General features: G+C 39.3%; 1 protein-coding gene across 8 annotated transcripts in view; it reads left to right on the top strand.

Moving 5' to 3' along the window:
• The window catches only part of BPTF (bromodomain PHD finger transcription factor), a gene marked incomplete at its 3' end in the record, with an annotated part of 93,362 nt that overhangs the window by 51,351 nt on the left and 28,363 nt on the right, over positions 1-13,648 (top strand). For 3 of the 8 annotated variants that reach the window (XM_081934389.1, XM_081934392.1, XM_081934388.1), the window contains exons 17-22: positions 1,054-1,177; positions 4,971-5,223; positions 10,095-10,256; positions 11,356-11,507; positions 12,038-12,161; positions 12,874-13,094. In XM_081934389.1, the coding sequence (XP_081790515.1) occupies positions 1,054-1,177; positions 4,971-5,223; positions 10,095-10,256; positions 11,356-11,507; positions 12,038-12,161; positions 12,874-13,094 (1,036 nt within the window). The remainder of the gene's footprint in view (positions 1-1,053; positions 1,178-4,970; positions 5,224-10,094; positions 10,257-11,355; positions 11,508-12,037; positions 12,162-12,873; positions 13,095-13,648) is intronic. The other 5 variants (XM_081934390.1, XM_081934394.1, XM_081934395.1 and 2 more) reach the window with 3 other exon arrangements.

Here is a 13,648-nt window from a genome sequence, read left to right as displayed (position 1 = left end):
CTGTACAGTCACGTTGGTTTCCTATTTCTTCATTTCTATTCATTCTTTTTGCATAGTTAATTTCTTTTATATGTCCTTTCCCCCACCCACCCCACCCCACCCCAGCTTTATGGTACTTCTACTCGGGTCCAATATCTTGTTTAGTTTTTCCAGGTTTCCTTTTTTAAAAACTTGTTGGAACGCAAGAAAATCAAATTTTGAAAAGTGGAAACTTGCCAAATTTCAGTATCCCTGCCCTTTCCATTTATCTCATCATGAGATCAAAGTTTGCCTTATTAATGGAACGGGCAGCATATAAATTTAATAAATAAGTAATGATAGCATTTTGTAGCTTTATAACCTATGACTTTCTTTGCCTTCATTTCCTTGTGCTTCTTTTAGGAGTTGCCGGGCTTATTTTAACACAAGGCAATAAAGTCCTTCCATGTTTGTCGTACAATGAGTTCTATAAGTCCTACCATAATAACAGTATTATCTGGTGCTAATCAGAATTGATGCATTGGGTTGCCTTCCCCTGTCTCAGTTTGGGCACCTTTCTTCTGAGCTTTTTAAGATCTTCTTTTAAATATTTAAGCTTTAAGCCCCCACTTCACTTTCTAAAGATATATCATCCATTGTTTCATCTAGGTAAACTGTGTCATCTGGACATTAAAATAGTTCAGTCAGTGCAGCAAGCAAATCAGATATCACAGGCAGTGCCTTGAATTAGATTCAGAGGTGGTCAACAGTTGGTTCTAAAGGATATGAATGGAATTCTCCAATTCTGTCATGGGAATGGCATAGGAAGAGCAACCCGGGGCTACATTCCTTTTTTTCTCCCAGCAGGAAATTTTCATTAGATCCAAGTTTCCTCTAGACTTGCAGAGGACACGGTTTAAGGGCATTCATAAAATATTTCAAAAGGAAGAATTAATTTATAAGGTTAGATCATGTTGACATTTGAAAATTTCAGGAACTTAAGATGCCCTGTACTAATAGCTTGGGAATGAGTTCTCTTGATATAAAAATTGTAATTCCTTGATAACGCTCAGTATTTTCTATACTCTTTTGCAGGGTGGAGAAGGAAAAGGCACAGGCAGTTGAACAACAGGCTAAGGTTAGTGAACAGAAGAAGGCAGAGGAGTTCAAGGCTCAAATGGAGGCTCAACTCAAACAGCAACGATTGGCTGCCCAACAGGTGGGGTAGCCTTTAAGAAGTCCCACCTGTAAAAAGCTTGCATTTATGTACAATTACCAAATTAGCATGGAAGTGTGTCTTCCTTGGACATTTTCTTATGAGTAAAACTATATGAAGCCCCATAATGGGAATCTAAATTGGTACTTCAGATTTTAACATTTGTTGTACTTGCTTACATTACACTTCATGTGGAAGTTTTTCCGCAGGGTTGTATGCCTCTCCAAATTTCTGTTGCAAAGCTATTAAGGTAGATGTTGACAGAATATGTAATTTGGCAGGGTCTGGTGAATGTAACTTTTGGCCTTCTACCAAGTATGCAATCAGAAACACTTCCATGTTGGAATGGAAATGGGGTTCTTAGATATATTTATATAACCTTTGATATAGAATTAATCTGCTGTAAATGAGATCTGCACCCAAGGCTGACATCTGTCTGGTAATTAACTCTGTCATTTTCCTAAATTTCTTTTTAACAGTTGCTTTCCCTCTTATGTGTCATTGGTTCTTTATGTTATGTCCATTTCGCTTTCCCAAGTGAAATGCTCACCCAAGTCAGGCTATGTATTAATATAAAATGAAACAGAACACATGTTGCTGGATTTGGCATTCATGAACAAAACAAACAATAATAGCAAAAGCAAAATGGGAGGGGGAAAAAGATCAATTAGACCACCCTCTTTTCATGTGCTTTATTGATAAGTACATTAAAAAACAGTTCGTTTAAACACTCTAGGAAAGTATTCAGTCCTTCCTTCTCTAGCAGACATGCATTTCATTCCAACTTTTAGTTCAATATTACAGTATAGCAACACAAATTAAGACTATTTGTATTAAAGATTTCAGGTGTCGGAAACCACTCAATAGTATGGGTATCCTTGCATGCATATATACACGCAGAAATATATATATATCAGATTTTCAGTAGCTTTTATTTACAAAATTGATTCATAATCTTCCTACAACTTGTACGCCACTTAATTCTCAGTAGCTTACATCAAGCAATTACATGAAAACAAATCGTAACAATCTAAATAATAAATCAATAAGTCAGCTTGATCAATTATTGGTATATTAAATTAAACTAATATAAAAGTAAGGAAGTTAAATTTTCAGATTTGTGCCAGCTGTTGCCTCAAACAATAAACCTCCCCTAAGCGCACCAGCCAAGAAAAAAATGTCCTCATTATCCCCAGATGGTTTCCTGAGAAGCTACATTTTAAAATATCTTCAGAAATCCAACAGAGTAGGTTGTTCTGATATCAGGAGCAAGCTATTCCAAGCAAGGGGCTCCATTGCTGAAAAAGCTGAACTGTTGCCCTGTAGATGGCATTCTGTTGGAGAAGAGACCTTTAGGAGCTTCTCTTCTAGCTCATACTGGATGAACAGATGGGTAGTCTATCTAAAAATCATTGCAATAATCTAGGTTGATGATGACAAGGACAGGACTAAATAGGCACTGTACCTCCTTATTCAAGAATGACCATAGTTGATGCATCAAACACAATTACAAAAAAATCCTGGCTATTATCTACTATTGGGGGGATCCCGAAAGCCCCTCAGACTTCAAGTTAGCTTTTTCTGGGGTAGCACAACCTCCATTGAGAACTAATTTCTGTATTGTTAGCTTTCTAATATACCAGCCACTACATTTTGCGAGGCTGGATTCTAAAACAGTTTTTTCCTATCCATATCTTCGTAGACACCAGGTCACGAGCTTTGCTATTCCTTTTGTCCAATTGAGATCAAGGCTATTGTTTGTTTATTGATGCAACTTCATCCCATACAGACAGGGACGAGCTTTGTTATTTCTCCTCCCTATCTGGGCCTGAATCCTCTCTGAAAGAGAACCCATTTCATTTGAGAAGTCACTGCAGCTGTACGCATATTCTCAGAAATGCTCTCTAAAGATCAAGTGATGGCTTCTTTGAGTGGGAGCATACCATGTTTTTCCTACTGAGAAGGGAATGCTTTTCTCTCCTGGAGGAGTTCACCATTTACTAAACTCTCCCTTCTGTAATCTCTGGCAGTTTTCTCTAGCCTAATAGTGAAGGGGTCCATTAGATTAATAGCACAGAGGAGTGTGTTAACTTCTTCTGGATCTGTATGTTTATTTATGTTAACTTATTTTAGAAAATTTCTATAGCTACCTACTCGCTCACAGCAACTATAGGTGGCTTACAAACAGTTGTTCAAGATAAAGTCTCTGTCATCTCAGTTACCTAGAATTGCAGCTTTAACCAAAGTGCCTGTAGTATGCCATAAAATAATATTGCCCAATTAAAATGTTACACAATAACTGCAGGCCCTGTTATCTTAAAAAGATGTATCAAATAAGAGGATTTTTTTTAAAGAATCAGACTCTGATACTTTAAAAAATGCCCCTGATTGAATACTTTAAAATTTTACTTTCACCGTCATAATAAAAGACTTCACAGAATGTTCCAAGCACTGCATATTACAATGGGTTGGATCCAGAGCAGCCATGTTGTAGAATCTGATGAATCGGATGTTCTGTGGAGGAATCCTCTCAAGTAAAAAGTGCCAACTGAGCTGGATGCTACCAGTCCATGCAAAAGAGGACCCCAGATATAGAATATCAGAAGCCACCTGAGAGCTATTCTTTCCTCACACATTCTTTCTTAGAAAGCTACCAAAAAATTAGTGTCAGTGCTTTTTCTTACAAGTGGTGAGTGGGGAATTGGATACAAGAGGAAGAGAAGCAGGAATTGTATGAAAAGCTTCTCAAATTCTGGCCAGGGACTCCCAACTTGAACAACTCTTGACTGCTGCTATAAATTTGCTTTAAAGGTTTGGGGATCCTTTGGCAAAAACCACAACTAGGTATCTATGATCTCAGGCAGGGCAGAATTAATTACTTTATGGAAATATTTATTGCTTTTCATGAATGCCATCCTAAAGCACTCTTCAACACTGCTACAAACAGTCGAGTTTCAAAGTGCCAAGTTACAGAAATATTACCAATCTAAGCTCTAAGGATATTCTTTGTAGGCCAGTTTCTTAGCTGCTATATTACAATATAGTAGGTTTCATATGGTCAGGATTTCAGTGGAAAACCGTTTCTGTATTTTAATAGTCGTTTGAAAATTTGTAATGGCAATGTGTCCATTATAGCTGGCTTTTCTTTATAAAATATTTTATCTCAAATTAGTGGAATGTCCTGAAGAAAGATGTGAGTGAGCTTACCTTTTCACATTTACACAGTTGTATTTGCATATTTACATAATTGTCCAGCTGTTTTATAAGATAAGATGACTTTTATTGTCACCTTTTTTTGTGAACACACTGTTACACATTAAAAATGAAATTCTAATGCCTACTCTGGAAAGAAAATAAATATATAACCATACACACACATATACTATCTGTCTATATCTATCTACACACACACACCAGTTCATTTTGACAACATAGAAAAATGAGTCCTGAGAGTTAACAATGTTGATAATAGTGCTTGGTTCCCAAAAAATATAGATGAAATTCAGCCTTAATTTGCCTGGTCTATATAAGGGATGGGCAACTTCTAGGCCAGATTTCAAATTGATCTTTTCTTATTCTTGGGATCATGTCTGGTATGATTGCCAAAATAGAAACATACACACACACCCCACTACATTTTGCCCATATGTGTGATATGACCTTGCTTTTTTTGTCCCTCTTCCCTGTACATCTCTTAATTACAAATGTTGTCCACCTTTGTATTTTGGGATAAGAATGATGATACAGTTGCATGGATGAATGGAAGCTGTTCTATCATGATGTTTAACTCTCTTAGAAGCGACTGGAACAACAGAAGCAGGTGCCTGTCGTGTGTGGAGCTGCTACAGCTACTACAACTAGCAGTGCTGTGACAACAGTCTCCACTCCTCAGAAAGTTGTAGTAGGCCCATTACCACGCTCCATGCCCAGTGGAGCCAAAGTAGTGCTGGCCACCAAAATGGGATCTCCAGCTACAGTAACATTCCAGCAGAACAAGAATTTCCACCAAACTTTTGCTACCTGGGTTAAACAAGGCCAGCCTTCAACAGGTAAATGACTTAGTTAAAATATACTCTCTGTGGGTTGTCTTAACTTGGATCTGTAGTAACAAGTTTTTATTTACAATATTGGAGTTTACTTATACCAGAGGTGCCAGCTATGGTCTTTGGAATTATGGGGAGCTGCTGAGGGGGCTACACCTAAGAGATAGTTTACGGAGTTGCTGTTTGCATAACCTGGCATTGCCGTCACCTGAACAGAGCAGCTCAGAAAGTTCCGTACGAACAGCTTCTCCTGGAGATGTCAGCTGAAAAGCAGAACCATCATGCTAACTGCCCTGAAGACGATTGGGTGATTGGTGCAGGCTGCGTCCTGAAATTACTAAGCCTAATTAGAGCGTTCTTCCGAAAAGAGATTCCGCAATTGTGTATGATGGCAGTGCGTTTTGTCAGCATAATATATTTGTATACTGCTTACAAGAGATTAAAAATTGCCTTTGTTGGATCCAGCTAAGACTCACTTGTTAAGTCAGTCATGTGGTCACTAAGTGAATCTGGCTTCTCCCACTGACTTTGCCTGTCAGAAGCCAATTGGGAAGGTTAAAAATTGCCTTTGATGGATCACGCTGAGATATATTTGTTAAGTCAGTCATGTGGTCATTAAGTGAATCTCGCTTCTCCCACTGATTTTGCTTGTCAGAAGCCAACTGGCAAGATTACATGATTCTGGGACAGTGCAATTGTCATAAATGCATGCCAGTTGCCAAGTGCCTGAATTCACGTGGTCACAGGCCTACCGCAACAGTCGTAAGTGTGAAAATCGGTCATGAGTCAGTTTTTTCAGTGCCATTGCAACACTGATCATTAAATGAATGATTGTAAGTTGAGGACTACCTGCACATATTCTTTAAAGGAAGGAGATTCTTAGTAGAATTCTGAACTCAGCAAACGGAACTATAAATGCTACATGTGGGATGGTTTTAATTCAAGGCTACGTGGTGGCTCAGTGGCTAAGACGCTGAGCTTGTCAATCAGAAAGGTCGGCAGATCAAATCCCCAGTGCCGTGTAACGGAGTGAGCTCCCATTACCTGTCCCACCTTCTGCCAACCTAGCAGTTTGAAAGCACGTAAAAATGCAAGTAGAAAAATAGGGACCACCTTTGGTGGGAAAGTAACAGCACTCCGTGCACCTTCGGTGTTTAGTCATGCCCAGCCACATGACCATGGAGACGTCTTTGGACAGCGCTGGATCTTCGGCTTTGAAACGGAAATGAGCACCGCCCCCTAGAGTCAAGGATGACTAGCATACATATGTGTGAGGGGAACCTTTACCTTAGGGATGCTGAGGGTGTATATGTTCAGCCTAGTTTCTTCCATTAAACTGGATACAAACCATGGAAACAAATCCTTGGGATACTGAGGATTTCCCCCCCTTTTTTTGCAAGAAGGAAATAAATTCTTTGTACTGGGCAACAAACCACAAGGAAAGTTGTGTGTGTTCGATTCTGTGTTGTAAGCCCCACTGACCACAGTGGCTCCTGTTACAGCGCATGGGGCATCACATTCTCTCCTCCTTCCAACCTGTGTTAAGGGTGAAAGTCTGTAATGGAGATTCTATAGGGATAGAGAAAGAATAGAGAGGGCCCCCGCCTTGCAGACTCATCTTCTGCATATGGCAGAGAACAAAAGGAGAGTAGGGGTGATGTGCTTGTCTCATTCCCTTGAAGCAGGGTGACACCTTCACCTTTTCTCATGCTTTACCTTCCTTTATTACTTCCTTTATAAGTAGCTCAAGCGGGCAAACATGGCTAATACTCCTTCCTCCTCCTATATGCCCCAAAATAACCACCCTATTCATACGATGGGTTGGGCTGAGAGAGAGAGAGTCTGACCTAAAGTCGCCCAGCCAGCTTTCATGGCTAGGCTGGGACTAGAACTCACAGTCTCCTGGTTTCTAGACCAGTACCTTAACCACTACATATACCAAAGTGGCTGTCACCAGTTCAGTTATTTTCTTTTCTCCTGCATAGTTGCCTGCTTTCAATTATATCATCTTTTTTTTTTTTTTTTTTTTTTTTTTTTTTTTTTTTGTAATAAAATTTTATTGGTTTTTCAAAATTTATAGGGAAAAGGGTAAATGGACAGGTATACAAATTTTGGCAGTTGCAAAGTGTGTGAGGCCCCCCTCCCTCCATACCCATAGCGTACATTTATATATAATGCATTAGTATATAATTGATTATAATCAGCATATTAGTTCTATTATTAAATTCAATCAAATTAAACATTACAATATAAAATCCAAATATAATTCCATTTTCACTTTCGGTCAATTTATAATAATATGATTTTCATATTTATTTCTGTGATCTGAGTCTTCTTGCTATTGCCCCATCTCCCTCCACTGGCAGAGCTCTGGCCCCTCCCGTGTCCTGCGTATCCGTTGTAGTGTCTGGTGGTTTCTCTAGGAGTGTTTTATTTTTTTCCATAAAGGCCTGCGCCTCTATGGGTGAATTAATTCTGATTCTTGTCTCCTCCCAGAATATCAGCATACCTTCAGGCATCAACCATCTAAACCACACCCCTTTCTGGTATAATTTATTCGCTAATTGCGAATAATTTTTTCTTTTTTCTCTAATCTTCTTAGGGATCTGCTTCAGAATGGTTATCTCCATATCATGATATGTCAATGCTTGCCCCCTTTGTACACCCAGAATTTCATCTCTTGTGGTTTTTCTAAGGAATTTAATGTGAACCTCCCTGGGTAAATTGTGTGTTCTAGCATAAGCTGAGTTCACTCTATAAACCAGATCTATATCCCACCCCATCTGTTGTTTTTCTTTGTGTGTATAGTCAGCCAGAATGTTTGTCATGATGTCCCTTATATTTTCCCCATCTTCTTCTATAACATTTTGAAATCTAAGATAATAGGACATTCTCTCAAATTCTAATTTCATCTGTTGGATGTCAAGATCTTTGTTCCCTTTCTGCACAGCTTCCACCACCCCCCTCACCTCCTCCACCCCCCCTTCCACAAGATTCAGTCTTTGTGAGTTCTTATATATTTGGGCTTGATTTTCTTTAATTTCATCTTTCATTTCCCTTAACTGTTTCTTGATTTCCTCCTGGCCCTGTAGAATTTGTTGAAGCATTTGTTGAAAGTCCATCTCTGTAGTCTTATGTTGCATCAGTTCTGTTATCTTTGACTGTGTGGCTGGACTGGATGTTGCGGATGTTGGAGCAGAAGTGGCAAAGCCAGGTTTTCCAGGAGGGGGTCTTTTAGATGCCATCCTTTATAACGTTAAAAGTTCAGTCCAAATATGAAGTAAGCAATTAGAAAAGAAGGGTAGCCAGGTGAATCCGGGAGCAGAATAACCAGGCAGAAGAGAATCTCTCCAATAAGTCTGGCAATAGATAGAAAATTTCCCCTAGAAGGTTAAAAAAATACCAATCCACAAGAGGTTCCTCTGGGAGACACGGAGACAAAGACCGGAAGCCTGAATTTTAAAGGTGGAGTCAGGTTTCAGAGTTCATAAAGACAACGGAAGTGTGCCATCTTGCCCTGCCAGTTTTGGGCACAGAGGCGTAACAAAGTTTTAAAAAGTTCCAAAAGTCCTCAAATCATTGTAATATGTAAAATTAAATTGAAAAGAAAATCATCTCAGCCTAAGTGAGGCTTCATTCGTTGGCTCTCCCCCCTCCTCCTTCCCCGGGGGCTGAGAGCAAAATTGTTTCTTGCCGCTTGTCCAAGGGGGGGGGGGAAAACCCCCCTCCCTCCAGCCGCACCTCCAAAATGCTCCGAAAGTTGTTTTAAAGTTTTAAAAGCTGAATCAAATCTTCATGCAAAGTAAGGGATGAAGAGAGAGGCAACCTCACCGCACCGCAGCTGCTTCCTTCAATTGTAGCATTCTCCAGTCGGCTTGTAGCGAGGCGCGAGGCGTGGAAACGCGATGCGCCCTCCGAGCTTGCTCCCCGGTGCCTTGGGCGCGCGAGAGAGCCCCCGCCGGCTGCCGCCGCTGCAGGAGACCTCCGCGATGCCGCCCCTCCGGCAGGACCCCTCTGCGGGGTGTCCTGTGCCCCCCAAGGAGTGGGGAAGCCCACCGGGGAGCCGGAGCGGGCAAAGAGCTGCCCGTCGCCGCCGCCGCCGGAACCGGAACTCAATTATATCATCTTTTAACAACCCCATAATCCCTTTGTGAAATAGAGCCTGGGCAAATGAATGGAGCTGTGTGTTTACTGGCCAGCTGCCTTTCCTGTCGTCCATGTGGAATTTCTTTTTCAGCAGATAATATTCTCAGTGTGCCCGGAGACAGAAATATCTGCCTCTACCCAGGATCGAACTTACAGCCTCCTGATTGTGTGGCGAGAGCTCCACCTCTAAGCCACCGCACCACTCCCTGCTTTCAATTATAATCTTCCCCTCTTATTGAATTCTGAAAAAACACAGGATGACCCTCCATTTGTGGAGAAAGTTATTTGAGGGAAAGCTATCTTCTTCTGAGTTCATAAGCTTCAACCATCTGTTAATTTATGTATCGGTTTTGACTTGTCACAAAGTCTTAGAGCAAGGAGCTTGTTCCAACAGCTTCCACACCCCAAAGAACTGGTGTTTAAATGTTGTAATAAATATTGAACATATTTTTATGCATTACCACATCCATAGTTTTATAAAACTTAACCTTGCCCTCCAACTCTAATTAAAAACGATTCTTTAGCCTTTCTTTAATGAAGGCTGTGTATCTAAAAGTCCAGGTGAATGCAGCTGCATTCTATAAGGATGTTGTCATCTGGGCAGAAGAGTGAAATAGAAACATTGTTGCTATTGGTTGATTTATTGATGTGCGTTAACTGTCAAAAGAAATCTACCCATATACATTGGGATTTTTTTGTTTTGTTTTTGGCCCCAATTTCTGGTTTATTAGCCACCAGCACGGCTGCCACATCAGCAACCACCATATCTAGCAGTGGTCAGACTTTCCAGATTGCCAGCAGTCCAGTAACCATGGCGGGCAAAGTGATTACAAAGCTGCCTCTTCCTGCAAATAGCAAAATAGTTGCTGTTAATGTGCCAGCTACTCAAGGAGGTAGGAAAATGTCATGAAAAACTAAAATTATTATTTTTTTTAAGTGGGGGTTTCCTAGTAAATTATCTATGACCTTTCTTTAGAGAAGGTTACTTGGGATTTGTTCTGTTTTAATTTCTCTGACTGGCATTTGTTCACATTGACATCTATACATTCCCATGCAGTTGTCTTTCACAGTCTCCGCAGAGAAACATAGTTAGTATTTAAAATCAGTGTCAGTGTACGTCTTATCCATGGTAGGCATTAAAGGAAGCCAGTAGCAGACTAAAGGCCCAAGTTGTAACCTTTTAATCTGGCAAGAGGTTGTTATTACATGTACTACTGGAAAATAATCACATTGGCTATATTTAATTTTAATTATCTTTAAACATGAATGAAATCAAGTTTATCTGTTGTCTATTATTTATTTATTTATTTGTAACATCATTTATTTATTTGTAACATTTATGTCATATCAAACTCTGCCTCCTCATCACAATTAAAACAACATCAATAATAAAACAATGTAATGCGCATATTTCTAATGCCATAAATTTTAAAAACCTGGTACTAAAGCTGAACTTCCAAAATACAGTCCCTCGGTTAAATCCTCTCATCCATCTCACCCTGTCCTAGCACCTGGTGTTAAGAGCAGGTCTTTAATGCTTTTTGGAACGCTAGGAGAAGGAGTTAGAGGCCTGCTGAACTTCAAGGGGAAGGCAATTCATAGGGCAGGGCTTATGAAAAGGCACACTTCCTGATCCCACAAGGTGCAATGTTTAAGGGAAGAGACTAGGAGTGTGCCCACCCTATTGGTAGCATGGGTAATTGCCCTTAGGAAGAGATGAGCACCGCCCCCTAGAGTCGGGAACAACTAGCACATATGTGCGAAGGGAACCTTTACCTTATTTGCTGTATTAAACATTATGAATGCAGGATAGACCTGTTCAGCCAAAATGTTATTTAATTCACAAGTCTAATCTTTGTCATTTGTGATATGAATTTTTTAAAAGTTGGAATCTTTTTTTTAATCCATCAGAGTAACATTTTAAACAATATGTGCGTTATCTTGTGACTTGGCAGCGCTTTTCAATTAATAAATGCATTGCTCTCCCAATAGGCGTAGTTCAGGTGCAGCAAAAAGTATTGGGTATCATTCCATCAACTACTGGAGCAAGCCAACAAACATTTACTTCATTCCAGCCAAGGACAGCAACTGTAACTATTAGGCCAAATAATACAGGAACTGTTTGTACAACAAGTGCTTCACAAGTAAGTTTCACTCTTTCTTCTATTAGGATAATACAGGACCTGTTTGAGTGACTTTGGGATGATTTCAGTTTTTATCTTTTAAATAGTACTGTAATACATTGAAATCCTGTTTTTTGGGTTACTTCAGTTGACCAGGGGCAATACTGATTGGTAGTTCTGGTGACATATGATTCAGATATTACTCTGTCAAGATATCTGGGATAGATTGCTTTACTCAGATATGAAATGTCTGAGAACAAGTCATTTGCATTTTTTAAATCATAAACTGGCTGTCATTTTGGGGAGAGTTGCTGCAGTTGCTGCTGATGTTGAATAAAGCTATATGCAAAAAAAAAGTGTTAGGGTATGAACAAAAGAAGACAGGCTTAAATAGAAAAAAATGCAGCTTGATTTTTAAAAAGCTTTCTTGTGGCTTCTGTGAAGAGTATTTTATTTTCATAGCTTTCTTTTATATCGTTACACACACACACAGTTACTTTTAGCTTTGCAGGATAAGAAAAAGTTGAACAGTTTGTTTGTAACTTGTACAGATAATGCCTGGGACACCCCTTCGGCCTGGAATGACGGTGATAAGAACACCTCTTCAGCAGTCAGCTCTAGGAAAGACCATCATCCGAACACCTGTAGTGGTACAGCAAGGTGTTATTCCAACCAGTAGGTTACTTTTTTAAATAATTTCCAGTGTGTGGAGGTTGTGGTTTGTTTCTCCATTTTGAATTTTCTTCTGTATCATTCACACTTATTCAAACGTGTCCAGGTTGAAGAATTTGTATTTAAATAATTGATAACACTTAAGAGCTTTAGATTCAATCACTCTTCCCAGAACTAAAAGTTAAATAGCCGCTTACATTTTGTTCATTTTGTTTAGTTCCTTTTTCCCATTTGAATCGAATGGGATCAAAACTGATGCTTAGGCTCAGGCAAAGAACTCATGCTAGTACAATCTTTGTTCTTTTTTGAATAGTTGACATCAATCACAAAAGGTTATTAAAAGTCTCTACTGTTTCAAAAACATTTGCCTTGCAGCATTGGAAGGTCTGATTGAAATACACAATTCCTAAGTTCCCTCGGAGCGTCAGAATAAATTGAACATTTCTGTACATTCTGTACTATAAACAATTGCATTCAGTATGTTAGAAAAATAATTCATCAGAATATTATTAACTGTGTTGACAATATAAACTATTTTCAGCCCTTTGAAGAAACCAACTCTGATTTTGTTAAACAGTGTACTGTTGATTTTTCTGGTTAATGGATCTTACCATTGAAGAAGAAATATGCAGTTTTTAAAATGATTGGGTGGGTTAATTTTTGAATAAGAGTCACTGGCCAAAGGATTGTAAAATCCTGTGATATGTTAATACAGGCCAAACACAACAAGTGGTCACCCAGATCATCAGAGGTCAGCCTGTGTCAACAGCCGTGTCTAGTCCTGCTACAGTCTCTGCCAGCCAAAAGGTGTCAACAACTGCAGGAATATCTTCACAGCACCTGCAGCCACAAGCCACTCCACCACATCCTCCTCGGCCTCAACAGGGACAGGTGAAGCTTACCATGGCGCAGCTCACACAACTCACACAAGGACAGGTAAGCAGTCATGATTTGGGAGAAGGGGACTCCTGTAATGAGCAAAAGATCCCAATCAGCACACCAAAAAGATACCTTTATTAGGGAGTGCTTCAGGCAGAGAGAACTCGGCGTTTAGTGGTATACCACTGAATTTCAGCCGCACCGTTTCAGAATCTCCAGAAGCTGCAAAATAGGGTTTGGGGAATTGTTGTTGCCCTGCTGTTTAGAATGAAGCATCTATTCAGAAAAAAGACTGTTTTCAAGTGGTAAATTTTATTATAAAGTGAAACTACAGGATGCTTATTTATTTATTTATTTATTTATTTATTTATTTATTTATTTATTTATTTATTTATTTGATTTGATTTGATTTGATTTGATTTGATTTGATTTGATTTCTAGACCGCCCCCTCTCCCCAAAGGGACTCGGGGCGGTGTACAGGTACCAAATTAAAAACCATACAAATAATCATAAATATAATTAAAATCGAATTAAACTTTAAACCCCTGTACAAATTTATAAAAATAAAAAACTTAGCCTAAGAACAACCCATGAAATTTAAAAATACAGA

Source organism: Natrix helvetica (genome assembly GCF_964273705.1).
Source record: "Natrix helvetica genome assembly, chromosome: 1".
NCBI lineage: Eukaryota > Metazoa > Chordata > Lepidosauria > Squamata > Natricidae > Natrix > Natrix helvetica.
Note: the sequence above shows the minus strand (reverse complement) of the source record. Positions and strands in the feature narration are given on the sequence as shown.